The sequence below is a fragment of the Crocuta crocuta genome, unplaced genomic scaffold, assembly GCF_008692635.1.
Source record: "Crocuta crocuta isolate KB4526 unplaced genomic scaffold, BGI_CrCroc_1.0 scaffold197, whole genome shotgun sequence".
In the NCBI taxonomy this organism is placed as follows: Eukaryota; Metazoa; Chordata; class Mammalia; order Carnivora; family Hyaenidae; genus Crocuta; species Crocuta crocuta.
In genome coordinates this window covers 4,217,000-4,244,228 of record NW_027532002.1, presented here as the reverse complement: position 1 = coordinate 4,244,228, position 27,229 = coordinate 4,217,000, and the positions used below count along the sequence as shown (strand labels likewise).

Below are 27,229 nucleotides of genomic sequence, written 5' to 3'. Positions count from 1 at the left end.
AGGGCACTCAGTTATCTGTGACTCTGACAGAGGCTTTAATCTCTGGCACTATCAGCTGCTCAGATGGCCTCACCTCATAATGCTGCTGCCACACTTGTTTGTATCTGCGTTATGATTATGGGTTATAGCTCTGTCGGCAAGACTGTGAGTGTTCATTAGGGAGCCAAATATAGGATAGGGATGCCACACAGCATTTTCTCGTACTCTATACTCATTTTCTGTGTTGCTGCTTGAAGCAGTTTGGATCGGCTGTAGATTAGGACCACCCAACTTAGGACTTCTGCAGATTTTGAACTTTGGGCCCTAAAGGTGAAGTAGGTCATTGACGCCCAGTGAGAGAGTACAGTATCTCAGAGAACATGCTATCAAAGCATGCATGTGACTTGTGTATTTGAAACACCACTTAGGCTGCCTTGCGAGCGTAAGCAATATGCATTATTTTGTTAAAACCTGGTGAGTTTTGATCTCTTATGACTTGGGAATTTATAATACCTCTCAAAATTTTGACTTAAGGGACAGAAAAAAACATTTCATTTTGGCAAGAGAGATGGCCTGAGTGCAAGATTATATGTAAGTGCTTATATATAGCACTTCAATGTCTTAATGTTTCTAGGAACGATGTTGCTTTCTACAATTCCCAGTTACTTATTGCTGGTTAGAGATATCATACTTTCATGCTCATTAAAAGCGACTCAGGTCATGATCTCGTGGTTCGTGGATTCAAGCCCCATGTCGGGCTCTATGCTGACAGATCACAGCCTGGAGCCTGCTTCTGATTCTGTGTCTCCCTCCCTCTCTCTGCCCCTCCCCTGCTCGTGCTCTGTCTCTCTTGCTCTCAAAAATAAATAAAACATACATTTTTTTTTTTAAATAGTGTTCAATTCTGTGTGGTCTTTGTCCTTAATTCTGGAATTTTAATAGGTCAAGGGATTCCTTCCAGCTTATACTGGCCATATTTAAATCTCATTTAAATACAGACATTTAAGTATAGTTCCTGCCAAAATTCCTCCTTCAGGCTCTAGCCTATTTGGTATCTTCCCTTATATACATATCTCACAGGCACCTCAAGGTTTGCACGTCCAAAAGAGAATGTATGTTTCTACTCTCTCCCCAACACCCTCCACCCAAGCCTATTCATCTTTCTTCCCTCACTTGCTTAAACCAGACATCTGCAAGACCCTTCTTCCTCTCTCACCCCCACATGTAATCTGAAAGCAAGTCTTGGCATTCCTACATCTAAGCCACTGGAAATGATCCACTTCTCCAGTTCCATCCCCGAAGTCCTACCAACCTACTGTAATTTCTAGTTCACACTTGTGCAGTAGCCCCTTAACTGATTCGCTGGGGTACAGTTTCCCCACGTCAGCAAGTGTGATCATGGCACTCCTTTGCAGAGAGAGTAAACCAAACTTGTGATTTACGGGTGCTGCGTGATCGATCTGGCACCCTCACCCCCCATTCATCTCATTCTATTCTTCCTTTTGCTTATAATAATGTTAAACCAGTTCTCAGTTCTTTGAACACTTGAAATTTTCTTACTTGGGACTTTTGCACATACCATTCATTCTTCTTGCAATGTTTCTCCCTCAATTCCTCACATGGCTGGCTCCTCATCCCTCAAGCTTTGGCTTAAATATCATCTCCTTAGAGCTTTCCCTTGCTATCTTTTCTTAAATAACATCCTTGTTATTTGTGTTGGTTTCTTCATAGTATGTTATTTATAGCTTACTTCTTTTCTGCCTCATCCGCTAGGATGGAGGCTACATGAGGCATCAGACAGAAAGCATGTCTGGTGTGTTAACTATTGTTTCTTTAGAGCCTCGCCCACAGTAAGGACTTTAGTCTTTGTTGGGTGAGTGACTCTTCATTGAGCCAGTCTTCACCTCAAGTTAATACCCCACTTTAGGGATGAAGAAACCAAGGCTTGGAAAAGTTAGAAACTTACTAAATGTTGTAGATAGAATCTAAGACTCAGATCCAGACTGATTTAAAGGCCTGTGCCCTTTACACCTCAGGTAAGACTTTATCTTACCTATTAAACTTGTACTGAAATACAAGAGTAAGTACAAAACACTGCAGGATAGGTGAATCTTGAGGGAACCTTGGATAAGTCTCAGGATTATCCAAGATCCCATGAATTTTTTCTTTTTTTTAAAAAAATAATATTTATTTATTTGTTTTTAAGAGAGAGCGAGAGAGTGCAAGTGGGACAGGGGCAGAGAGAGAGGGAGAAAGGGAATCAAAGCAGACGTCAGGCTGCGTGCTGTCAGTATAGAGCCCAATGCAGGGCTTGAACTCATGAACCTTGAGATCATGATCTGAGCTGAACAGTTGGATGTTTACCACTGACTGAGTCACCCAGGCACCCCTCTTTTATTTCCTGATTCTACATGGGGTATACCAAAGAGAAAACGTTTAACCTGAAGTCTGGTTAAAAAAAAATTTGTTCAATAATCTACCTAATCAACTCAGGTGTTTTATCAAACATATCATGAGAGCAGAGTTCCTGTGACATCACTCTGAAAGAAACTAGTATCCCTGGCAGTTTTTGTTTTTCAGTTTAATCAAAATTGTTCATCTCAGCACTCAAAACTGCTTTACCTCCTAAAGTAAAATTAAAAATAAAAAACAAACACAAAAACCCTAATAGCTTTGACAATAAACTATTAAAAAAAACAACAAAAAAAACCCTTGAATAAAAAAACTTTCACTCAAAAAAAAAAAAAAAAGAAATAAAAACCATCCTGATTGTGAAGGGAAAAAAATAAAAACCCTAAGAGCTAACACTAGACTCTTTAGAAAATGCCAATGTTCGGGGCGCCTGGGTGGCTTAGTCGGTTGAGCGTCCGACTTTCGCTTGGGTCATGGTCTCGCGGTTCGTGGGTTCGAGCCCCGCGTTGGGCTCTGTGCTGACTGCCAGCTCAGAGCCTGGAGCCTGTTTTGGAGTCTGTGTCTCCCTCTCTCTCTGACCCTCCCCTGCTCGCGCTGTCTCTCTCTCTCTCTCCTAGAAACAAATTAAAAAAAAAAAAAAAGAAAATGCCAATGTTCACTAGGGCTCCAAAATACCTTGTTTCATCAGTTCACCAGACTGTGCTTACATTTTTGCAGACAGATAATAGCTAACAATATTGAAAACTTGTGCTAAGTTACTCTAAATGCAAATATAAAATTTAAACGCATACATAGATGTAGATGAGTACATCTCACTCTCACAAGGGTATATCTGGAAGATATATCATTACCTTCACTTTACAGATGAGCAAACTGGGGCACAGGTTAAATAATCTGTTCTGGTCACACACCTACTAGGTGGTAGAAAGAGGATTCATATCTTGACAGTCTGACTCTATACTGGCTTCATTAAACTGCTCTGAAAACTGAACTTGAAAACAAATTATTTCATATATCAGTATAATCGGGGCAGTGAGAGGTGATAGGGTCACAAGGATGCAGTGGAAGAGGCAGGGGCCTGGGCTTGATACTCAAGTTACTGTGATAGTGGGTATAAGGGGCTATAGAGACTGCATGCCCTCAAAGCCTTCATTAGATAGGGAGGTGCCTGACTTGGATAGTCTTAGTAAAAGGCTGAGCCAAGACTAGAATAGAGGTCATAACTTCAGTATTCTTTACATTATACCATGTACTATGCTTATTTGTAGAAGCATATTATAAACTTTGGATAACAGTCAATATGACAAGCTCGAACTGCAATATGGGATAAAAAGCTCTCATTAGATCAGAAATGCCCAACTTTTTCTGTGTGAACAAGTCCCTCTGGTAATTTTGATACTTTCATGTGATGCTTATCTGCTTTAAAGCAAGAAGCTTGATTTCTTCCTTCTTTCTTCCTTCCTCTTTCCCACCCTCCTCTCTCTTCTTTTCTCTCTCCCTCCCTCCCTCCCTTCATTTCTTTCTGTCTTTTTCTCTCTTTCAGAATCTAGGTTGCAAGGGGCACCTCCCTTCCTCCCTTTCTTTCTTTTAGAATCTTGGTTCACCTGGGTGGCTCACTCAGTTAAGCAACCCACTCTTGGTTTCGACTCAGGTCATGATCTCATGACCTCATGATCTCGTGGTTCGAGCACTGCATCAGGCTCACTGCTGTCAGTGTGGAGCCTGCTTTGGATCCTGTCTCCCTTGCTCTCTGCCCCTCCCCCCACTTGCACTCTCCCTCCCTCTCAAAAATGAACAAACATTAAAAAAAAAAGAAGGTTGGTTTTAAGTTTGATTTTGGAAATACTTAAACAGAGAATGGTCTACTTTGGCCATTACAAACTTTGTTTCACTGTTGATTATAAAAAGGAGAAGTTGTGGTAGAGGATAAGGATGGGCAGCCCTAGGGAAAAGGTTTTCATTGTTAAGACCTTGCCTACCTGCCTCATCAAATCAGACTTGAGACTGCTGACCACACTGGGTGTCCGGGACCAGTTGGAACATGCTCTGGATGTATCATAGCTCAGGTGCTTTATGGAATTAGTGGCTCGGAGACTCTGGAGTGAAATGGTTAGAGTCAGGGTTAAGTTTATCACAATGGCAAGTCTAAACTTTGTGTGAACCAATTATGGGGCAGCAGAAATTTAGAACAGGAAGTCATAGTGCAAAGAGGAATGTCAGTTTAACTCAGCAGTACTCAGTCTGTTCCCTGCCTCTGGCTATTTCTGAAACTGTTAAACCTACAACAAAGTACCCTCTTTTACTGATATTTTCAATAAGGGAAAACAATTTTTCCAGTCTCCAGTATTTTCTTAAGGGCTGATTAAATTTTCTCTGCAACTATCTTTTTATACTTAAACCTATAATATGTAAATTTAAAAATATCCAGTCTAAATAGCCACTACAACAATGACACTAGGATTCATCTCTCTCTTTCATACAAGCGTGCGTGCGCACACACACACACACACACACACACACACACACACAGAAACACAGCAAGTGCTTAATAAATATTTGTTGAATAAATGAATAATAATGGTCTTGACTGTACAATTTAAAAAGGCTTTTCACTTCATGTGTATTATCAGTGCTTCAATATAGAACATTTTGTAATGATTAGTGATATGTGGATACCAATGGTTTTTCAAACACCGAGTGCCAATATTTTCTGATAAATACTGACTTTCAAAAATCAAATAACCAAACATAATGCAATTTCAGGAGATGGTGATATCAGCAGCATAATTCACCTACGTGACAAAAACAGCAACACTTAAAATCATGCACATTATTTCACCATTTCATAAAACTTCTTTTTAAATTTATACAGACTTTTTTTTCCCCCCAGAGTAAAAAGTTTCCTCAAAAACCTCATAACATTAAACTACAAAATTCACTCTGGAAATTCATGGAGTTATTTTTCAAATTTTGGCTTTAAGTTTTTTTTTTTTAACTGTTAAAAAATACAGTTGAGGAGTGTGTTGAGAGAGGTAAGGAAAAAAGGAGCTTCCAGTTGATAGATTCAATATGTCTGAAATACCTCAATAATGTAGGGAAAAAACTTCAAGAGCAAGAATGTATTATAAATAGAAGTCTTTCACCAAGATGAACAGGTGAGCAATTCCTGCGTCAATTGCACTCACAGGAGAGAGGTCTTCTTGAAGAAGGCTGTTTATAGAATCTTCTGTAAGATTGAGTTGGCTACATCCAGTGATTCATCTTTTACTAGAACAATATCATAAGAGTCCATGTACTTTTCTAAAAGATCATCCACCTAATCAACAACAACAGAAAAATTAGAAGGATATACAGGGAGGAGAAGTAAATTGTTTCAGTGTGAATCTCATTATTATATTCAATTTTTTGGGCCAAAATGAAGTAAATTAAATTTACTTTCATAAAACCTTTGAAATGAAGACTTATGGACATAGCCACATGGTGGCTTTACTTCCAAAGTCACTTCTCTCTAGTCCAGTGGCTCTCAACTGGGGAGGCTGCCCAAGCAACATCTGGCAATGTTGGGGACATTTTTTACTTTCATGATTTGGGGGTGCTACAGGTTTATAGTAGGGAGAGGCCAGAGAAGCCACCTCAATACTGATGGCACACAGATGTACATCCCAACTCCCTTAATCACACCAAAGTAAAGGGATAAAGAACAATCAAAATGTCTCTAGCTCGTTTTGCATGTACCTTTAATAACAATTGCCTATTAAGTTCCATCTTTTTCTTGCGACAGACCCATATACTTACTCTATCATTTAGATACCCAATTTTCAGGATGTGTTCAACATTGGCTACTCCATCTGCCATTCTTATATCTCCTTGGGAATCTCCTAGCAGAATTATGTTGCTGTTATCTTTTAGCCGATTGAAATATTCTGTGTTCTTCAAGGCACCATCATGCTTGTTAAATACATGAATTAGTTCGCCTTTAAATCCTTTGAGCACCCCCTACAAAAACATAAATCCTTTGAAACAAAGGTTCCAAATTGCAAATTCTGTTTGTTCTATTTTCACATTCATGATAGGTAAGAGGGGCTTTGAGAAGTTAATGATTTTCTAGAGGCTACTTTAAATGCTAAAAACAATGAGCTGAAAATCCAATTTTTACTTTTCATTTGTTTCCTAACCAAAGGTCCCATTTAATGTACTTCACAAAATATTGTCTTGAATTGAAAAATTCAAATTCACTTTCTTCCCACCTATGGATACTAAGTCTTCAGAGTTGCTGCATTGTTACATTAAAACTTAATTTTAATATTAGTCTATAGCTTGGGGAACAAAAATTTAAGAAAGGCATATTATTTTTAAAACATGGATACAGATATAATACTGGGAGATGATGAGTCCCAAAGGAGGCCTACTGACCTGACCTAATTTAATATACATTAGACATATATATTAAATAATATACCTTAAATAATAAAAAACAATTGCATTTACATGATTAAGATATATTCAGATTTAGAAAGTAATTATGAAGAATGATTTGCTGTTCTTACATTGTCATCAAAATCCATGAAGTTGGACACTACTGTGACGTTTGGGTGATAAACGCCAGCTTGATAGATCACCTCCTCTAGTATGTCACCGATACCAGCCGAAAATATGAACACTGGGATACCGTACTGCTGGAGCTTATCAAAGAAATTCTCATACCCTTCCCTGCAAGATGGAGGTAGGAATTATGGTTAAAGAGCAAGGTATAAGTATATCTCCTTTCACCTAGAAATGAAAAAAGCAAAACAATTCTACCTAATTCCATGGCTCATTTAGATTCCCTTTTCAGAATCCTGCCTAATGCAGGTTATTGATGTCTGTGACAATTTTAGTACAAGTTTTTCCAAACAGTTAACTCTTTGGCTTCCTTTTAAATAAATTCTAATGATACAAATTAGATGATTTTAGACTCTCAATCATATCTCATCAACTATAGGCCACAAGCCTATAGTTCACAATGTATATCATTTAACAGCAAATAATTAACCACATCTCGGAAAAGCATATCCTGGAAAACCCACTGAGGGTAGGCTGGAACACCCTGCTTGCCATTCTGCTCAACTAGTTCCTCTCAGAAAAGCGGAGGGGCAGGGACTGAATGTATTGTCTTTACATTTGACATCTCTCCTACTTAATGTGGGACAGCTGTAGGTAATGTTTTTAACTTATTAGTCTAAGTTTCTTCCCTTACTCTTCCTGGGCTATATATTAAGCTGCCTACAAAGGAATGGAATACTTACTAGCTGTCCTCACACTCTTTCTGACATTTAATGCTTCCTCCTTTGAAGTAGATCCCCTTAGGGGCACGCCTGGGCGGCTCAATTGAACATCCTGAGCATCTGACTCTTATTTTCAGCTCAGGTCATGATCTCACTGTTTGAGGGATGGAGCCTTGCAATGGGCTCCATGCTGACAGCACAGAGCCTGCTTGGGATTCTCTCTCTCCCTCTCTCTCTCTCTGCCCTTTCTCCACCTGACTCCGTGTGCACCCTCTCTCTCTCAAAATAAATAAATAACTTAAAAAAAGTAGGTCACCTTAAAATGTAGCATCATTAAAAAAAAACCCAAAAAATAACCCCATCATGACATCATCACATTTACCTAATGAGTTGAAAATTTTTAGAGGTGGTAAATAGTATTGAAAAGAAGCTTAAAAATGTTTCTATCTTATCATTCATGTATTATGAATATTTTTATCATTTGCTAAATCATATTCACCTTACCTAGAGTTAGTTTTCAAGGAAATTTGAGAATTCAGAAAGTAGATTCATGTAACTTTATAAATAGGGTATGAGCAAAAACTTTTTCAACTTGACTTATAAACATTCCTTTTATATTTCATGTCTTTCAAAAGAATTTTGCTAAAAAATTCTACAATGGTCCTGATTTCATAAATTTCTAAGTCTTGAAAAAGTATTTTAAAAGTTTCTTTTTTTTTTTTAAATTTAAGTAATCTCTACACCCCATATGGGTCTTGAACTCATGACACCAAGATCAGGAGTACACATTCTTCTGACTGAGCCAGCCGGGTGTCCCAAGTCTCGAAATTTTTAATGTAGAAAAAGGAAGTGTAGATTAGAACTTAAATCTCATAAGGTTTTTACTGCCTACACCAAGATCTAATATATCATTCTAAATTCTTCATTTCATATTATTCATCATTATTTTGTGATAGGTGGCATATTTTGGCTGTTTTTATAAGTAATATAGTTATAGATTATTTTAATACAAATATACACTTGAGTACATGTAGAAGTGTGTAAACAGTTAACAGCAAAAAACACCCCAGAGTACATGTAGAAGTGTGTAAACAGTTAACAGCAAAAAACACCCCAGAGTACATGTAGAAGTGTGTAAACAGTTAACAGCAAAAAACACCCCAGAGTACATGTAGAAGTGTGTAAACAGTTAACAGCAAAAAACACCCCAGAAACTTACTTGAGCATAACATCAGATTCTGCCACAATTTCTTTAAGTTTAGCTTTTGGTAAAGCCTGTTCAACAAGCAAACTATGTGCTTTGGTATACCTGGAGTTCATGACCAAAGAAAAAGAATATCAATTAAAACAAATCAAAACCATCATCTTTATTAAAAAGCATTCTTCAGTGACAGATGATGCAATATTTCATTCATCATATTTTGAACTTAAATTTTAGAAATTTAAATTCATCACTAATGAGTGTAAACCGTTACACTCAAATTTAATATACCATGTTCTTACTTCATTTCCCAGTTCACCCCAAAGTCTTAGTTTAAATGTGTTAATGAGACAATGAAATGTTACTACATATAAAACTTTCCTCAACCATAGAGAAGAACTAAATTCAACTGAGAGAGGCATTTCTACGATTATAAGAATTAGTGCAAAGCCACTTGTTTCACCTGTTGGTTGTCTAAATTGTTGTGAAATACCTAAGTACTGAAGATGCTCCCTAGCGCACAAGAGAGAAAATCCTTGTTATGACAAGTTTGATAAACAGATGCTTTAAAATTACATCAAAACACCTATAATCAAAGCATCTCCATAACAGGCCTTTAGAACCTCTCCACCTGACACCCAGAACCATTGTGCAATATTCCTAAGGGATCCCTCACTCTGGATCAGCTCCCATCAAGTCAGTGAGCTCATTCTGCCAGGGAAGCTTATATCATCGCTAGAAAATTCTAATTACTAGGCAGTCCTTTCTTTCATCAGGCTGAAATCAGTCTTCTTAAACCTTCTACGTCTGCTTCCAGTTCTGCTTCCACATACTGTCAACTTTTTAGCATTTCATACCATAAACATTGATTAAGTGTACAAGGCATTCAGGTTAGGTCATAGGTAATGAAGAGAAATAACATCACTCCTGTTCTCTTAAGATTCAAAAACCACAGTTGTTGCTTCTCAAATCACAGCTTTCTCTCTTCAGTGAAATCCCCAAATGGGAATTCTCCAGTTCCTATGATTTTCTTAGTGGACCCCTCTAACACACTCTAAGTTTGTCAAGATTTCTCTTAACAGCATTCTCTCAGGACTCAACACAATGCTTTCTGTGTGGTCAGCTTGGAAAGCTGCATTTTCATTAACGCAGCCAACATCAAGAGGCCCATTTCTTAGCAACTATGTCACCTGCTGGCTCCAAATGAGTTCAGAGTCCATTTAAATCCCAATTCTTTTTCTTTACACATTCAGCCCACAGTTTGTCCATAAAAAAAAAAAAATGCTTGTTATAACTTAATGTTTAAGCTCAGGATTTTAAATCTACCCTTACTGATCTTCATCTTAAAAAACAACAACAAAACAAATTCTAGACTGTTGAAGTGATTAGAAAATTAGGTTCATTTTGTTGTGTTTATTCACAGCTCTAACTCCTTAAATAATTTATGAATCTATTTGTATACAGTGTTGAGGAAAATAAGCCATTAGCTGTAACTGTAATGTTATTTTATTATATTTTTAACTCTCCCCTTACCCAATACACACTTACCATTCTACCATATAGGGGTACTTCTCTTCTATGGTAAGAACAGGATCAATTTCAATAGCATAATACTTTTCCTTTAGTTGCAGTAACTAGAAATGAATGAATAACTTAATCATGATGATGACAGAATTGTCATTACATTGCACAGTTTTCTAGAAAGCAAAACAATGTCAGCAAATGTTTTCCATAAACAGCTGTTAAAGATTAGATCTCAAGTACCTAGCTAATGCATGTATCAACTGAGGAGATCTTTGTTGATCCTAGTGTACAATGTAACAAAATGTACCTGTAAGAATCTACGTTTCTTTTTTTTTAAGTGCTTTCAGGTCAGCAATTCAGTGAAATGGTCTAATAATCAAGTTATTATTACAAAAAAAGGTTTTTTGTTCTCATATCAAAGTATTAAATTTGATTCACACTTGCAGTCCTATTTTGTTAACACAGACATAGATAGACACATACTCAAGGAAAGCAGAGGACTGAGGCAATTTAAAGGAGCAAAATCAGGGCACCTGGGTAGTTCAGTTGGTTAGGCATTCGACTCTTGATTTTCGCTCACGTCATGATCTCAGTTTGTGGGATCAAGCCCCATGTTTGGTTCTCTGCTAACAGTGAGGAGCCTGCTTGGGATTCTCTCTCTCTCTCCCTCTCCCCCTTTCTCTCTCTCTCAAAATAACTAAATAAACTTAAAAAATAAATAAAGGAGCAAAACCCACTCAAAACCAAAGTACTTTTGTTTTAATATACATTTAATATAAGTACATCAGAATATTTTTGTAATCACTTAAAAGTTTTCATGTAAATTTTATTGTTTTTGTTAAAAAGTTAATTTTTTCTTTAAAATAATGTTGAGTGTGTATAATCCACACAGTAAAACTAACACTTATTCAGTGTTTACTATGTGCCAGGTGTGGTGATAAGCATTTTATATCCATTGTTTGTGTGAATGAACCCAACGAAATTCTCAGGCAAAAAGGCTAATGAAGTCTTTGAGTGACTATAGATTACTGTTACTATTTACCTTTTTCCGACATTCATCTGTAACCAGCTTACTGTTGTCAATGACATCTGAAGAGTGAAAGCAAACCAGCATTAAAAGAAATATTCTGATTGATGGCATCACTACTTTAAATAACTTACTACTTTTAAGTTTAAATGCCAAGTCCACTAGCATGGTTATTACAACTTCAGGTCTTAGTGCTATGATACAGGTGACATTGCTAGAGAATCTAATGGCTTTAAGATCCAAACCTTGGATCTAAAGTGTTTTTCCTACATTTGGGAGGACTTCATTAAAAGTTCTCCAGAGAATTACTGGGCCACGGTGTATGATTTCTAGTGGTTTTAATATAAATTATCAAAACAATTTCTCACATTACACATGCAGCTCCAGTAAATCAGAGGACTTGTATCACTGTTGCTTTGTCAGGTTGCAGAGGATTATTTTTAACACTGATGGCCAAGTTTAAAAAACACAGAACTTGATATTTATTTCATCACTCTTTTACTTAATTTATAAATCAACAATGCAAAAATTCAGTAACATCTTAGAAAACAGTAGTTGGTAGAAATGCTATTTCTAAGAAATATTAGGTTAATCCAAAGTTTAAAATCCATTTAAATATTTCTTGATTAAATAATGAACAGACCACATTTGGAGAAAAATTTCAGAAGCCTTCATTTCTCTTACAACCAAAACCATACATGAAAATATAGTCATTTGTATACCATGGGGGAAAAGAAATCCTCAAAATACAAGAAGAAAAAGGCATTTTCAATGTTCAAAAAGAAAAGAGCAAATAGCAGTCAATCGTATAGATAATACAGCTAAAGGATCTGAAAACATGAATCACTTTCATGAGTTTGTTTATGAACACCACACTTACAATGACATGTTGGGCATCTTTTCCCTTCATAGGAAAATCTACTCAGTGTCATATCAAAGTCTGTTATTATCTGTAAAAAAGAAGGGGGGTACGCATTAAGGAAAATACAGCCACCAAGGCCAGACATGTACTGCTCCTGGAGGCATGGGACTGTGCTCAGCCTCTGACATCCACTATAGGTTATTCTTTGCATTCTGTTTTCTCCTGTAGCTCTCAATCGAGAACAGCGGCCCTATCACCTGCAACTGTGGATCCCTGTACTGATTAACCAGGTTTTATATTATTTATTTTTTAATTAAAAAAAATTTTTATGTCTTTATTTTATTTTGAGAGAGAGACAGAGACAGAGACAGAGAGCGTGTAGGGGGAGGGGCAAGGAGAGAAGGAGACACAGAATCTGATGCAGGCTCCAGGCTCTGAGCTGTCAGCACTGAGCCTGATGCAGGGAGCGAGCCAATGGACCAGGAGATCATGACCTGAGCTGAAGTCAGATGCTTAACCAACTGAGCCACCCAGGTGCCACAATGATTAACCAGGTTTTATTTGGTGGCAATGCCAGGGCACTGAAGGTACTGCTGTGCAGTGAAGTCATGGGGATTATCTTAACTACACAGTGATCGCTTCAGTGCCCTAGCATTGTCACCAAATAAAATCTGATTAATTGGCAGGTAAATCTGTAGCTGCAGGTGATTGGGCTACTGTTCTTGATAGAGATAAAATATTGCACAATTTCAAACCACTACGTTGTAGTCAATGTACAAAAACGCAGTGGAAGCAATTAAATTATTTGAAGCTCTCAATTAAAAAGAAGGACATCCTGTAATACAACAACATGGATGAACCTTCAGGGGACATTATGCTAAGTGAAATAAGCTGGTTACAGAAGGACAAATACTGCATGATTCCATTTATGTCAGGTATTTAAATTAGTCAAACTCATCGAAGCAGAAAATAGAATAGTGGTTGTCAATGGCTGGGGGGTGGGAGAGGGAAGAAATGAGGAGTTGCTGTCCTGTGGGTATAGAGTTTTAGGCATGCAGGATGAGGAAATTTGAGAGATCTGCTATACAATAATATGCATAGAGTTAACAGTATTGTACTGAACACTTAAACATTTATTGAGAGAATAGATTTCATATGATGTGTTTTTTACTATGATAAAAAGCATATACTATTTGTGCAAAATAAGTAAATAAATAAATAAATGATATGAAGTTCTTAGTTACTGATACTATTATATTTTTGATTTAACTTGCCATGTAGTTAAACCATACCAATGAATGAATGATACTGATACATGGTGATAGTTTACCAGCTCTTGAAACTTAGGAGACTGGGTAAAATATTTTTTCAGAAGTATTTTAAAAAGGGAAATATTTTGGGGGTAGCGCCTGGGTGGCTCTCGGTTGAGCATCCGACTCTTGATTTTGGCTCAGGTCATGATATCATGGTTTGTGAGATTGAGCCCTATATTGCACTCTGCACTGACAGCATGGAGCCTGCTTAGAATTCTCTCTCTCCCTTTCTCTCTGCCCCTACTCTGCACAGCTCCCCCACTCAGAATAAATAAATAAAATTTTGAAAAAGGGAATAATTTTTAGTTACTATCCATATTATTGATTTAATTTGCATTTAAGACATTCTTATTAAAAAAGAATTAAAAGTGGGGCACCTGGGTGGCTCAGTTGGTTACGCGTCTGACTTATGCTCGGGTCATTATCTTGTAGTTCACAAGTTCGAGCCCCACAACGGGCTCTGTGCTGACAGTTCAGAGCCTGGAGCCTGCTTCAGATTCTGTGCCTCCCCCCCTCTCTGCCCCTCCCCTTCACACTCTGTCTCTCTCAAAAATAAACATTAGAAAATCTTTTTAAAGAGTTAACGAAAAATCAGTTATTCTCTAATAAAATTATATCTTAATTTGAACTTGATTTGAAATTTGAGTATTATTCTTAAAATGGTTTAAAACTGAAGTGCCTGGGAGCGCCTGGGTGGCTCAGTCTGTTGAGTCCGACTTGGGCTCAGGTCATGATCTCGCAGTTCATGGGTTCGAGCCCCTCGTCGCACTCTGTGCTGACAGCTCGGAGCCTGTACCCTGTCTTCGGATTCTGTGTCTCCCTCTTTCTCTGACCCTCCCCTGCTCACGCTACCTCTCTCTGTCTCTCAAAAATAAAAAACATAAACAAAACAAAATAAAAACTGAAGTGCCTGAGATGTTAACCTCCGTCAGTTTAACATCTGACTTGGTACTGGCTCGGGTCATGGTCTCACGGTTGGTGAGATAGTGCCATGCATCAGACTATGCACTGACAGAGGTGAGCCTCTTGATACTCTCTCTCTCCCTCTCTCAAAATCAATACACAATAAAAAAATTGTTTAGGGGTACCTGGGTGGCTCAGTTAGTTGAGTATCTGACTTTGGCTCAGGTCATGATCTTGCGGTTCATGAGTTCAAGCCCCACACTGGGCTTGCTGCTGTCAGCTTATCAGTACAGAGCCTGCTTCAGATCCTCTGTCTCCTTCTCTCTGTCCCCCTCCTGGCTTGTGCTCTCTCCAAAAATAAATAAATATTTTTTTTAATGTTTATTTATTTTTGAGATAGAGCACGAGCTGGGGAGGGGCAGAGAGAGAGGGAGACACAGAATCTGAAACAGGCTCCAGGCTCTGAGCTGTCAGCACAGAACCTGTTGAGGGGCTTGAACCCACGGACCGCGAGCTCATGACCCGAGCCAAAGTCAGATGCTCAACCGACTGAGCCACCCAGGTGCCCCTAAATAAATATTTTAAAAAAATGGTTTAATACTTATGCACAGCATTAATTAGCTTAGAACTTAGTATTCACTCAGATTTTAGCGAAACATGAGATGAATGAGTGTGCCTGGACATTAAAAATAAAGGCTTAATAATAAAGACTTCTTAATAGTTATTTACCTGAAGTTTGGCAGCTCCTCCCTTAATAAGACCGCAGATAATTTCTTCTACTCTTGCTGGGTTCTTGATTCGAACTGAACTTCTCTGGAATTCTGGCATCTAAAATATAAAAAGAAGTTAACTATCTTTAATTCCCCTTTTCCCAGGTTCTTTTGATACCAAGCAGATGCTTATACTATTTTAAGATCTAAAAATGGTGAGGCACTAAAAAAAAAAAAAAAGAAGAAAAGCAAACCATCATATCAAATTACCATTTATACACACAAAATTTTTTTTGGAGCACATCAACAGTTTTATTCTGGAAGATTAAGGCAAAATGATGTTTTTAATATATTATTAGAAAGTGTAATTCTTGTAATTATAAAAGTCATACATGTTTACCACAGAAATAACAGAAAAAATATAAAAAAAGAAAATAAACACTGTTTGGAATTCTACGACCTGAAGATAAGCAATTAAACATTTAAATATATTTTCTATTATTCTGATGTCCATGATTACAAGCATTGTTTATCTTGTTTATCTCATTCTCATATATTTTTGTATCTGGCTTTTAAAAATTAGTATTATTTCATAAACAGCTATAAAAATGTTTTTAACAGAATTCATTAATCAAAATAAAATCCCAGAATGAAATGGATACTATCTGAACTTTGTGATAGTTTTCTTATAAGATCTTTCTGCTTCAGGCGTCTGGATGGCTCAGTCGGTTAAGTATCCTACTTCAGCTCAGGTCAAGATCTCATGGTTTGTGAGTTCAAGTCCTGCACCAGGCTCTGTGCTGGCAGCTCAGGGTCTGGAGCCTACTTTGGATTCTGTGTCTTCCTCTCTCTCTGCCCCACCCCCGCTCACACCACACTCTGTCTCTCTTAAAAATAAATATTTAGGGGCACCTGGGTGGCTCAGTCAGTTAAGCGTCCGACTTCAGCTCAGGTCATGATCTCACAGTTCATGGGTTCGAGCCCCACAGAGGGCTGTGTGCTGACAGCTAGCTCAGAGCCTGGAGCCTGTTTCAGATTCTGTATCTCCCTCTCTCTGACCCTCCCCTGCTCACTCTCTCTCTCTCTCTCAGAAATAAATAAAACATTAAAAAAATATTTAAAACTAATTAAAAAACCCCTTTCTGTTTGAGATTTAGCTTATATTTCTATTTACATAAAAAATCTTAGCAAAAAGGTAACAAATGTTAAAGTATTATTCTCCTCAAGCGTACTTTAGTATATTTTAAACATATTTAACTTGAAAAGGTGCTTCAGTATCTTTGTTCCTTTATTGCCCTAAATTCCAAATAATTTCACTGTTCTTGGCCTAAATTTTAAAAAGGATTTATTTCAAGTTAAGACAATTACTAAAAAGTATGAGATCACCAGCATGAGACTCTTGATCTTGGGGTCAAGAGTTCAAGACCTAAATTGGGTGTGGAGCCTACTTAAAAAAAAAAACAAATTAGACCACAGGGTTTAGGCTGCTACTAAGCTGGTTTATTCAGGATTTAGTGTGCTCAACAATTTAATGTTAAATATTGTTTCTTTTTTCTACCCTATCACAGGGAGAATGAAACTGACCAGGGAAACGCACAAGCACAGTGCTCTTACAGCACTTGCATAAGAGGACTGGGGGGAAAGGGAATTATGGGGCAGTTAATAGCTCCACAGTATGATAAGATCGTAAGAGAACCCCAAATTAAGGTTCTATACTGGTTTGTATCCTTTATTTGCTTTATTTACTTCATATGCTATTATTCTGGGTATGTTACTACCAAAAGTAACATATTTCATGTGTATCACAGACATTGTTATAAAAAATTCCCTAGACCTTATCGCTCTGCTCCAAGATCATGTGATCAGTTAAGTTTCTCAGGTCCTATGTTGTCTCTACATAATGAACAAAATTAGAAAATCAGAAAAGGCTAAAATGTTTTCCTAAGACTGAAATAGAAATGCATGAACATACAGGAAAGAGAAATGTTAACATTAACATTTTTTCCATTAATGAAAAGATACTACAATACACTTAATTTTAAAAAGCCATACTGAAACAGTATAGGATAACCTGCAATGCAACGGTATACAGAGAGATTCTTTAACTTAATTAGACATTAAAGGTATCAACATAATAGGGACGCCTGGGTGGCTCGGTCAGTTGAGCGTCCAGCTTTGGCTCAGGTCATGATCTCATGGTTTCTAAGTTCGAGCCCTGCGTCAGGTTCTGGGCTGACATCTCAAGCTTGGAGCCTGGAGCCTGCTTTGGATTCCGTGTCTCCCTCTCTCTCTGCCCCTCCCCGACTCATGCTGTGTTACTCCCTGTCTCAATAATAAATAAACATTAAAAAAAAAATAAAGGTATCAACAGAATAAAGGTTATCTAAATATTTGTTTTATAGTGGTTTTCCAATAGATGAGAAAAGCAAATAGGCACTTATTGGTATATTCTTTATTTATTAATCCATTAATTTGCTTAACAAATATTTACCTGTATGTACTGTGTCAGATACTAGATGTCAGAGATATGATGATCAGCAGCACTTACAACGCTATTGCTTTCCTGCTGAGTTTTAGAAACTGTTGCTGCTTTAGAATATCACTTCTGTAGCTCCCTTACAAATACCTCAACTAGGAAGTTCATTTCCTAACAACTAAATTCTGCTCTGATGTCTGCCTTAAGTGGTAGATGTGTAGTAGTCAGCCTATGTTTGACTTAATAACTAAATCATTACTAAAAACAACAGAAGATATGAAAGCAACAGACGATATATGTCACTAACCATATTTTCACCAAGAGAATTAAACATTTCGGTGTGTCCATACTGACGAAGATGTCCTGCCTCATATAAATCACATTTTATAATACATTAATTAGAAACAAGTTTTTTTTTCAACAGCATAAGATGACCTGTTTCAGATAATGGATAGGAAAAAAGTACCAAGGTTATTTCACAATAGGCCGGTTTCTGCTACGTTAACAACTATTAGAAAGACAACCAGAGGCTGGAGGCATTGATAATCCTGCTTCTGTACAACACACAGCCATTCAGTTTCAGATAAATAAGTAGTAAATACCCAAGAGCACCAAGGAGAAATCACAGTGATGAAAACAGATGAAAGAGCACCAACTTTCTCCAAAGAACACAACAGGAAAGAGGGTATAGGTATAAGAAATTAAAAAATGATAATATATCTGCTTTGGGTTATGTGGTAATAATACTTACATTCCCCCCCCCCACACACTTTCATGATACACATATAATGTCACCAAAGTATATCATAAATACTTCTCAGGAAGTTGAGATACTGGGCATTTTACTCAAATATTTTAGAATGTAACTAAGAAATATAATTTTAAAATACTATATGAAATGTGTCAAAGAATATCAAAATACCAGAACATTAAGAAGTATACTGCAGGAATATACATTCACCATGTATCACATACTTTAGTTACCTCCTCAAATCCCTTCTTCCATATTTCTCTTGGACAAAAACACACCGTAGCACTTAAAATAACAATCCTTCAAGTTTGAAAGGCGAGTTATTTTGAATTGTCTGAAAACTTTTCAACTTAATTCTATGGAAAATAAATAAGTGGTTTAAAATGTCCATTATTTACAAACAAAAAAAAAATAAATTCATATCATAAGGCCATAATGTAAAATGCTGAAAGAGCAAAGTTTTCCTGACAAGAATCAGAGCATTTTGGTTGACTGGAGCCAAATCTGAATCAATGCTAAAGATAGTCTCACAAAAATCTAAAATACATGTATTCTGGCTGATCTCTAATAAAATGTATTTGTACAGATAAAACGATCTCTTATCATTAGTCTATTTCCTTACTCAAAAAGCAGTGATTTCTAAAAAAGCTGATTTCAAAGTTATACAGTTTCATTCAAAACTCGAAAGAAATACTTGATTATTTGACATTATCTTTATCTTGCAGATACACTGAGATAAGATATAACAGAGATCTGCATTGTATAAAATTGGCCTAATTTTATCTGTATTTTCTGAAAATGGCCCAATAAACATTAGTTTAAATGACTTAAGGATCTCTGTCCAAAGTTCTCAGGGCATGTGCTCACTTTGGCAGCACATATACAAAGTTCTCAGGGTATTTTTTTTGTTTTCCAATGTTCATATTGGCAAGCCAAAGACTTCATTACTACATTTTTTTTTTCCATGCCGAAAGGTTTTTTTTAAATTTAAGAGCCCGTAGCACTGAAGCTCTGGAATTGGGAAGGTCACCCTTGGTGGCTGCGGCCGCCAAGGCCTGGGGGAAGGCACCTTGCAGGCGGCACCGGTGTTTATGTGTAAGGTGGACGACTCCAACTTCTTCACACAGGATTCGATCATTACTACATTGATACAAAGGAGGGGGCACTACAATTTTCATGTAGCTACATAAAAAGTTTAGATCCAAAGCCACCTATTCAGACTGGTACATTCACTCACATACATAGATGACTCTATGATTTACTTGGAAGATTATGCATTACTAAATTATAGTGATAGCCATCTCCCCCTGCCTACCACATATGTGGACTTTCTCTATATTATGGGAGCATAGGCCAAATTCTTTGATTCATTCATCGTGTAGTCATTAAGTATAAAGCAGCTCTGTAGGAGATACAAAAGTTTTAGTAAGATAAACATCTTATGCTCCAACGGCAAGTTCTCTAACATGGTCTGTAATATAGGAGGCCAAATAAGTCATCCATTGCCCAGATGTCCAGATAAAATGCAAGAGGAACAGAAGAGACTGAGATTATTTCCACCGGGGCCAAAAGAAGAAGAGCCAACTGAGCTAGGCTTTCAAAGCTAAGCAGGATTTGTATATGCTGAGATGAAGAGTCAAAGTGGAGGGGGTCTAACGTGGGAAAAAGATAATACCTCTGTCTAGAAGTTTAGTGTACATGGAGAAGTGTGTGTGTGTGCGCGCGCGTTTGTGAAGTATGGAAAGAGATTCGGAGACAGATGATAAGAAGTTAAGAATAACATCCTAAGGAACTGTCAACCTAAAAGATGTTATCACCATTTTTAGAAAAGCAAACCCAAGGTAAAAATTGTGCAAACTAATGCAGTGATAGTAAAAAGTATATAAATATGTACCAATTTTTTTGGCTTGTTTTCCTTCAACAGCCTCTTTGTGGGTTTACTCCAGTGCTACTTACAAAGAAGACACGCTAGAGGGTTCTGGACTCAGGCAACAACAGATCATATGGTTGGACATTCCTATATCACTAGTATTCATTTTGGTTAAAAAAAAATCAACTCAAGGAAAAAAAAAAAAAGTAAAGTTTGGACTGACTTAATTTACATATAAGAGAGAAATGTTCAATAGCAACTAATCAAATGCTGACCAGGCAATAGAAGCAAAGACCATGCTGAATGAGGTATTTGGCTGAACCAAACAAAACTGCCCATGTTTTGTATTCAACATACAAAAAGCATACCAATTTCATATGCTCCATTCTAACAGCAATAACTACACCAATGGCAGCTTACTCAGTATTTTGAGTCAGCCTTCACTTCCTGGATGAGGACAGCTAAGCTGAACGAGAGATTTATTAATTGGGACACAAAGCTGTTTGCATGCTAAGTCATATTCTGGTTTACAGACTCAAACAAACAAACAAAAAAAGAAAGTGAGAAGAAGAAAAAAATAGAGAAGAGGAAGAAGAACAACAAAACAGAAAGAAAATATAAGGTGATTGTGGGACAGCTGTCCTCTTTAAAAGAGAGGGGGAAATTGTGATTTTTAGGATTTTACCCTTGTGAATATAGAAGAGATATAACTTTTTTCATGTATGCAAGTAAATGCTACTTACATAGTTAATTAACATTTACTGAGTGCTTACTTTGTGCTATTAGGCACTTTACATACTTTTCCATTAAATATAAATAAGAATATTTCATTTATTTATAAGATGAATAAGGTCTAAAAATCCAATATATGCTATGGTGACCATAGTTTATAACACTCTCTTATATAACTGATATTTGCTGGGAGGAGAACTTAAATGTTCTCCCTTCCATCCTCCAAAAGGGTAAACATGTGAGGTGATATATGTGCTAACTAGATGGGTTCTCAATGTATATCAAATCTCAAATCATCACATTGTATACTTTAAGTATCTCACAATCACATATAATGTCAATTATATCTCAATTATAGCTTAATAAAGCTGGGAAAGAATATGAATAAACAACAAGAGTTTAGTGGTTTCACACCATTTCTTAAAGCTAAGATTGTTGCCCTCTTTCAAGGGTATCACAGCTCTTAAGGACTAAATTAAGATCTGAAGCCAGTTCTGACTCCAAAGCCTGTATTTTTCCTTCCTTATCCTAATGTCTATAAAGCAATGAACTCTACTGTTACACAAGAAGTTTAATTAAACATTTGTCACTTTAATTCAGATGCTGAATATAAAACATCTCATGCTGCATGCTTTAAGTGTGTTATTGCTGGGCAAGGAAAATTTAGCACAAAAAGAAATCAGGTAACCATTTCATATGCTGAGAAACACCATAATACTCATATTTCAAGCAAAAAATTTTTCAAAGTTGAGATTTAATTCAACAAATATTTGAGGTTCTATTGTTTGTGAAACATTGTGAAGGGAGATCTGCATAAAGTCACAGTCCCATAATTAATGATCTGCTTAGAGACAGAGGTGAAAGTGGTGAAGATTCACCATTAATAAGTGGAAATGGGAATACTCAAATACCCACCATTTTCACATGCACAGCAGAGTCTTGATTAGGCATTTCTTGGTTATCCAATCTTCTGGATTTTCCCCAGGTGATGTCACAGTAAAGGAGAGAGAAAAAAAGTATACGTGACATACATATATTTCAGGCTGTTCCTGTATGATAATGACATAGTAAGGTGGTACTTTTGGTTTGATTTAAATACCAAGTTAGTGAAGGCAACTTTTTTTCTTTCCTAAGAAGCTCAGCAAAGATTTTCTCTATCTCACAAAGGCTGGAGTTAAAAAATTTGTATGAAAAATGTGTAGCTCTCCTATAAGGACTTAAATAGTATTAAGATTTGAAGAAAGAGTTCAAGTGAAAGTTTACATTTGCAAGAAAATGCTTTATTACAAGAATATTTTACCAACATTGTCTCTACATAGAAGGATGAAGTTTGTGGGAAAATTATACATTACTATTACTGAATCAATGAAGGACTATATGAATAAAACTTGAGAAACATACTATACAAAAGTAAAGTTTATTCTTTAATTTTCCCATATTAAACTCTTTAATTTTGTGAAATGATGTGACTCATATCTGAATTGTGTCTGAATCTAGCCGTGTCTGGGTCAGAATAAGTATATGATAGTGTTTGTTAACTGATTATTTTACAGGTTTGGGTGGAATTTATACATATCAGTTTGTTAAACCCAAAGAAGTAATTTTTAAAATAGCTCTTAATAAAATACTTCTTATAATTATTCTATTTTTTTTTTTCATTTTTGCAATATCAGTCTTAGGGATATTTACATACTTTTGTTCCTCAATGACTTTACTTAAAGCAGTATTTATAAAGGGCAACTTTAGGGGTGCCTCAGTGGCTCAGTGGGTTGAGTGTCCAGATCTTGGCTTCAGCTCACGTCATGATCTCACAGTTTCATGGGTCTGGGCCCCATGTCCAGTGCAGAGCCTGCTCGGGATTCTCTCTCTTTGCCCCTCCCCTGCTCACACATTCTCTCTCAAAATGAATAAAACTTAAAAAAAAATAAAATAAAAAGGGCAACTTTATCAAAAGGGAAAAAGCTTTTTTCTTAAAATTTGGACATTATATCTGTGTTCTTTACAATTAAAATGTATTGTAGCATTTTTCTCAAATTCTAAAATTCGTTCCTCCCCCCTTCATTTTAAATGCATAAAATTGGGAAATGTTTTATAAAAAGGTATTTTCCCCCCTCTCTCAGAAAGGCTGTTAGTAAGCTAATGGTTTTATGATAGTGGCATCTTACGGCTAAGTAAACAGTATTTCCAAATAGTAAGATACTTCCAATTTTTCACATCTGAAAAATACTGTAGTATCTGCAGAAGTATCTATTTATCTACCTATATACTCTATATAACTCACAAAAGCTTTGATTACTACCCCCAAAATGTAATTGTAATGGTAGTCTGGGGGTTAGTAGTCTTTACATGATTGTAATTAAATTGAAGTAACCCTTCCTTTCTGTCAATCCTCATAAACAAAGATGTCATGGAAGTTTCTTCATTTATAGAAACTAAAGCATACAATATGTTTATGGTTTTCCTTTGATGTTTAATATCTGAAAAGGGGTCTACATTTCTCTGAAAGCACTATATAAAGTACAGTAGAGTTGGGGTTCCTGGGTGGCTCAGTTGGTTAGCCATCTGACTCTTGATTTCAGCTCGGGTCATGATCTCATGGTTCATGAGTGCTGCATCAGGCTCTATCTACACTGACAGTGTGGAGGCTGTTTGGGATTCTCTTTCCCTCCCTCTCTATGACCCTCCCCTGCTTACGCGCGCTCTCTCTCAAAATAAACAAACATTAAAAAAAATACAGTAGAGTTTACAAAAACACCATGTACTCTGAAACATTTGAAAAGCCCAAAGGAAAACAGAATTCAAGCAGTGCAGAATACATTTTAATATCTGGTAATCTCATATCTTCATGTTACGCAGAGCCAGGCAACCCAATTCCTCTTCACCTCCCCACCCCCAATTTTGTCTCTTTTTGGACCATTTATGTTTAGTAATAAAAAAAGGAAAAAAAAGCCAGTGTTAGTAAGTAAAAAAAGTAATGGTCTTTCTCATGGTCTCTTCATATTTTATTTAAAAACATACAAACAAACAGAAATTTGATAATAGCTAATTTTAGGACATTGTTTTTGATAAGTAAACCTAATAGTTTACGGATACCATGTAAATTTCAACTCAAGATCCTTGCTCCTCCCAATTCTCACTGGCAATCTGACCAGAATGTATCCTTGTTCAGAGATAATATCACATAAAGTGATACTATTGTCCAAATACAAAAATCACCCATTGTTTCTATCATTACAAAAGTATAAAGACTAAGGCATAAATGCCAGCATTCTAGCACTGAGGAAGACATTGAATATTAGGGCAGGGTATTTTTAAACCAATAGGCTTGTAAGCCTATACTTGGTATATAATGTTCTGGCCTACTCTGCCAACAGTCATCTGTTGCAGATGCTTCAAGAGAAGAGCTGCTGGAATAAACACATCAAGCGTAGAAGACATGTTCAAAAATAGAAAATACTACCCTGGAACTATGAACTCTCTTCACAGGAAGTTTTGAAGTTTTAAAGTCTTTGGAATTTTACATGTGGACTGGAACATGTGGAGATTGGAATAATTACTTTGTATGCTTTCACTATGAGGTTAAGGTCTCTGTTCTAGCAGTGTTCACTAACAAAGAATCTGAAGCAAGAGGTAAGAATTTCGCTTGAATTGCACAAACTGGGTAACTGAAAAGTTTTAGCTATCATAGTATTTCCTTCTGAGATATTAACTTTACCTTGAAAAGATATTTACAAATCAATGACTGAAAATTTCTACGTCTATATGAAAAAATGTACTTGCCTTTATACAAGTTTTAAAGTATCTGAATGCAAACAGAATACTTTTAAAAGGCCCACTGGACTCTGTCTTATGTGAAAAGTGAAAAAGATTAAATTCATTAACATTATTGGTTCAAAAAATTGTGATGTTGCTTTTATTGTGATACTTGCAGAAACATTTACACTATACAACAATAAGGTAATGAAACGTTGGATGGTAAACTGCACACTACTTATATAAGAAAAGATGTGTATTACTATAACATGGACAGGGTATCAATCAGCAACAGTACTAAACTTCCAAATGAATCCAGTTTTGCTACACTTTTCTAGCAACCTGTATCACTTGTGTTACAGCTTACATTTTTAATAATGACACTTTCTTAGGGTGATTAGCTCACAGAAAAATCAAACTTAAGTTTGCTATTTCAGTAGCATTGTAAATCAGTCTCGTGAAGCATTTAACTAATTTTCCTTAAGTAGACTGTCAAGGCAGCAGTGAAAAAAATATATGCAAACTAGAAACTGAAACTTTCTCAGTACACACATAAACCAAAATGAAACTAAACATTCTCAGGTCTTTCCTGAGCCTGTTGGGAGAAAGAAAAAAGAAACTGAATAGGAAAAGGTGGGAAGGGAAGAGAAGGAGATAGAGGAAAATAGATTTCAAAGGCTAGTTATTTAAAAATTAGGAATTTATACCAATTTCCTCAAATAGTAAAATTGGTCAGACTTTTATGGACACTTAAGAAAATGTACAATTTCAGAGCTTAGAATTTATTCATATATTCCCCCACCCCCATTGCTCTATCTAATATCATTTTTCAAGATGAGTAAACCAAGGCACATGGAAATTAAGTAATTTATACTGATTACCCTTAGGGCACTCTGAGTTCTTCTGTCCTTGAATTTGTCCTAGAACAACAGCATAGGTGGTAAGCAATATCCAGAGATGCAGGGCTTGGATATAGACTGCCAATAAAAACCAAGTAAACTGCTTTAANCTGTCTCTCTCTCTCCTAGAAATAAATAAAACATTAAAAAAAAAAAGATTATATATATACATATATACACACACACACACATACACACACACCATGGAATATTACTCAGCAATCAAAAAGAAAGGAATCACAGGGTGCCTGGGTGGCTTAGTTGGTTGAGTGTCCGACTCTTAATTTCAGTTCAGGTCATGATCTCAGGGTACGTTGAGTTCTAGCCCTACATCGGGCTCTATATCGGGCTCTATGTTCATAGCGTGAAGCCTGCTTGGGATTTTCTCTCTCTCTCTCTCTCTCTCTGTCTTTGCCCTTCCCTCATGCATGCTCCCCCCCCCCCCAATTAAATAAACTTAAAAAAAAAAAAGAATGAAATCTTGCCATTTGCAATGTGGAGGAACTGGAATGTATTATGCTAAGTGAAACAAGTCAATTAATGAAATAATATTTCCAATGGGGAGACAGAAGCAAGGACTTCACTCAGTTTGCTCTAAAATAAAACAAAATACAGTATGAAAAGAAAGATGGCTAGTATGTTAACAAGGAGGTAGAAGAAAGCTTTAGTTCACTGGTGTTTTGTCTTGTTAGTCTAAGGAATGGAGAGAAGAGAGGAAAGAGTACGCCTTTCTGCCCACAGTTTAATTCCATCCGGTGTGAATATGCACTGGGGGTGGGATGCGATGTCTGGTAGGCTGTCCCTCCAGGAGAGATTAACATTTTTCAAGCACTTTACTATCTTGTGTGTCAGAGTCCCAGAAGCATGCAATGACCTTCTATATACTGTGGGACCAAGGGCAGCGGCTGCCCTATGATGGCCAACTTTAAAATAAAGATTATTTTGAGTTAAAAACAATCAAGACCCAGCAGATTTAGGAAAAGTCCTTTACGGTCTCTACCCTCCCACCCCTTACAACTGCCTAGAATTTAGATAAAGGATCTCCTCCAGAAAGAAAACTATCACCACAGATAGCTACACTACTGTGAATTAGGTAGAGTGGACAGAGAGGAACCTAGCAAGGCCTATTTGATCCATGTCCTCTCTTTGTCCCACTGTTTCTAAGTGGCCCAGCAAATATTTGTTTAACAAACATTTACTCTTTTTTATTCTTCCTCAGGCTTGCATTCCTTCCCTTTGAAGACCCTGACCCCTTCTCCTTCTTCAAAATGACATATACACCTCATTTTGCCTCTCTTTGGAATTTCCATGTCTTTGTGGATTCCCCATATGTATGCTATTATTTTTCCTCCTGTTAATCTGTCTCATGCCAATTTGATTCACAGCCTAGGGGAAAGGACCTTGAGGAGACAGAATATTCTTGCTCCCTAACAACATGCTCTATTTTAATTTATTCAGTAAAGCCTTACAAAAAAAAATATAGCAACAATCCCTTATTGTTGATAAATCTAAGGCCTGAAGAAGTTACTTACTACTTATGTGACTTTTTTCTT

The 27,229-nt window shown here is 36.6% G+C and overlaps 1 protein-coding gene across 3 annotated transcripts in view; it reads right to left on the bottom strand.

Annotated features, from left to right (window-relative positions):
* Positions 1-4,994: 4,994 nt before the first annotated feature.
* Positions 4,995-27,229, bottom strand: part of NT5C3A (5'-nucleotidase, cytosolic IIIA) — a 46,217-nt gene continuing 23,982 nt past the window's right edge. Inside the window, exons 1-10 of one of the 3 annotated variants that reach the window (XM_077775465.1) lie at positions 25,659-25,748; positions 21,940-21,994; positions 15,215-15,313; positions 12,288-12,357; positions 11,423-11,469; positions 10,405-10,490; positions 8,875-8,964; positions 6,939-7,101; positions 6,187-6,387; positions 4,995-5,707 (exon numbers count right to left, since the gene is read on the bottom strand). In XM_077775465.1, coding sequence (XP_077631591.1) covers positions 5,606-5,707; positions 6,187-6,387; positions 6,939-7,101; positions 8,875-8,964; positions 10,405-10,490; positions 11,423-11,469; positions 12,288-12,357; positions 15,215-15,313; positions 21,940-21,975 — 894 coding nt within the window. In that variant the 5' untranslated portion in view covers positions 21,976-21,994; positions 25,659-25,748 and the 3' untranslated portion in view covers positions 4,995-5,605. Of the gene's footprint in view, positions 5,708-6,186; positions 6,388-6,938; positions 7,102-8,874; positions 8,965-10,404; positions 10,491-11,422; positions 11,470-12,287; positions 12,358-15,214; positions 15,314-21,939; positions 21,995-25,658; positions 25,749-27,229 lie in introns of those variants that run through there. The other 2 variants (XM_077775466.1, XM_077775464.1) reach the window with 2 other exon arrangements.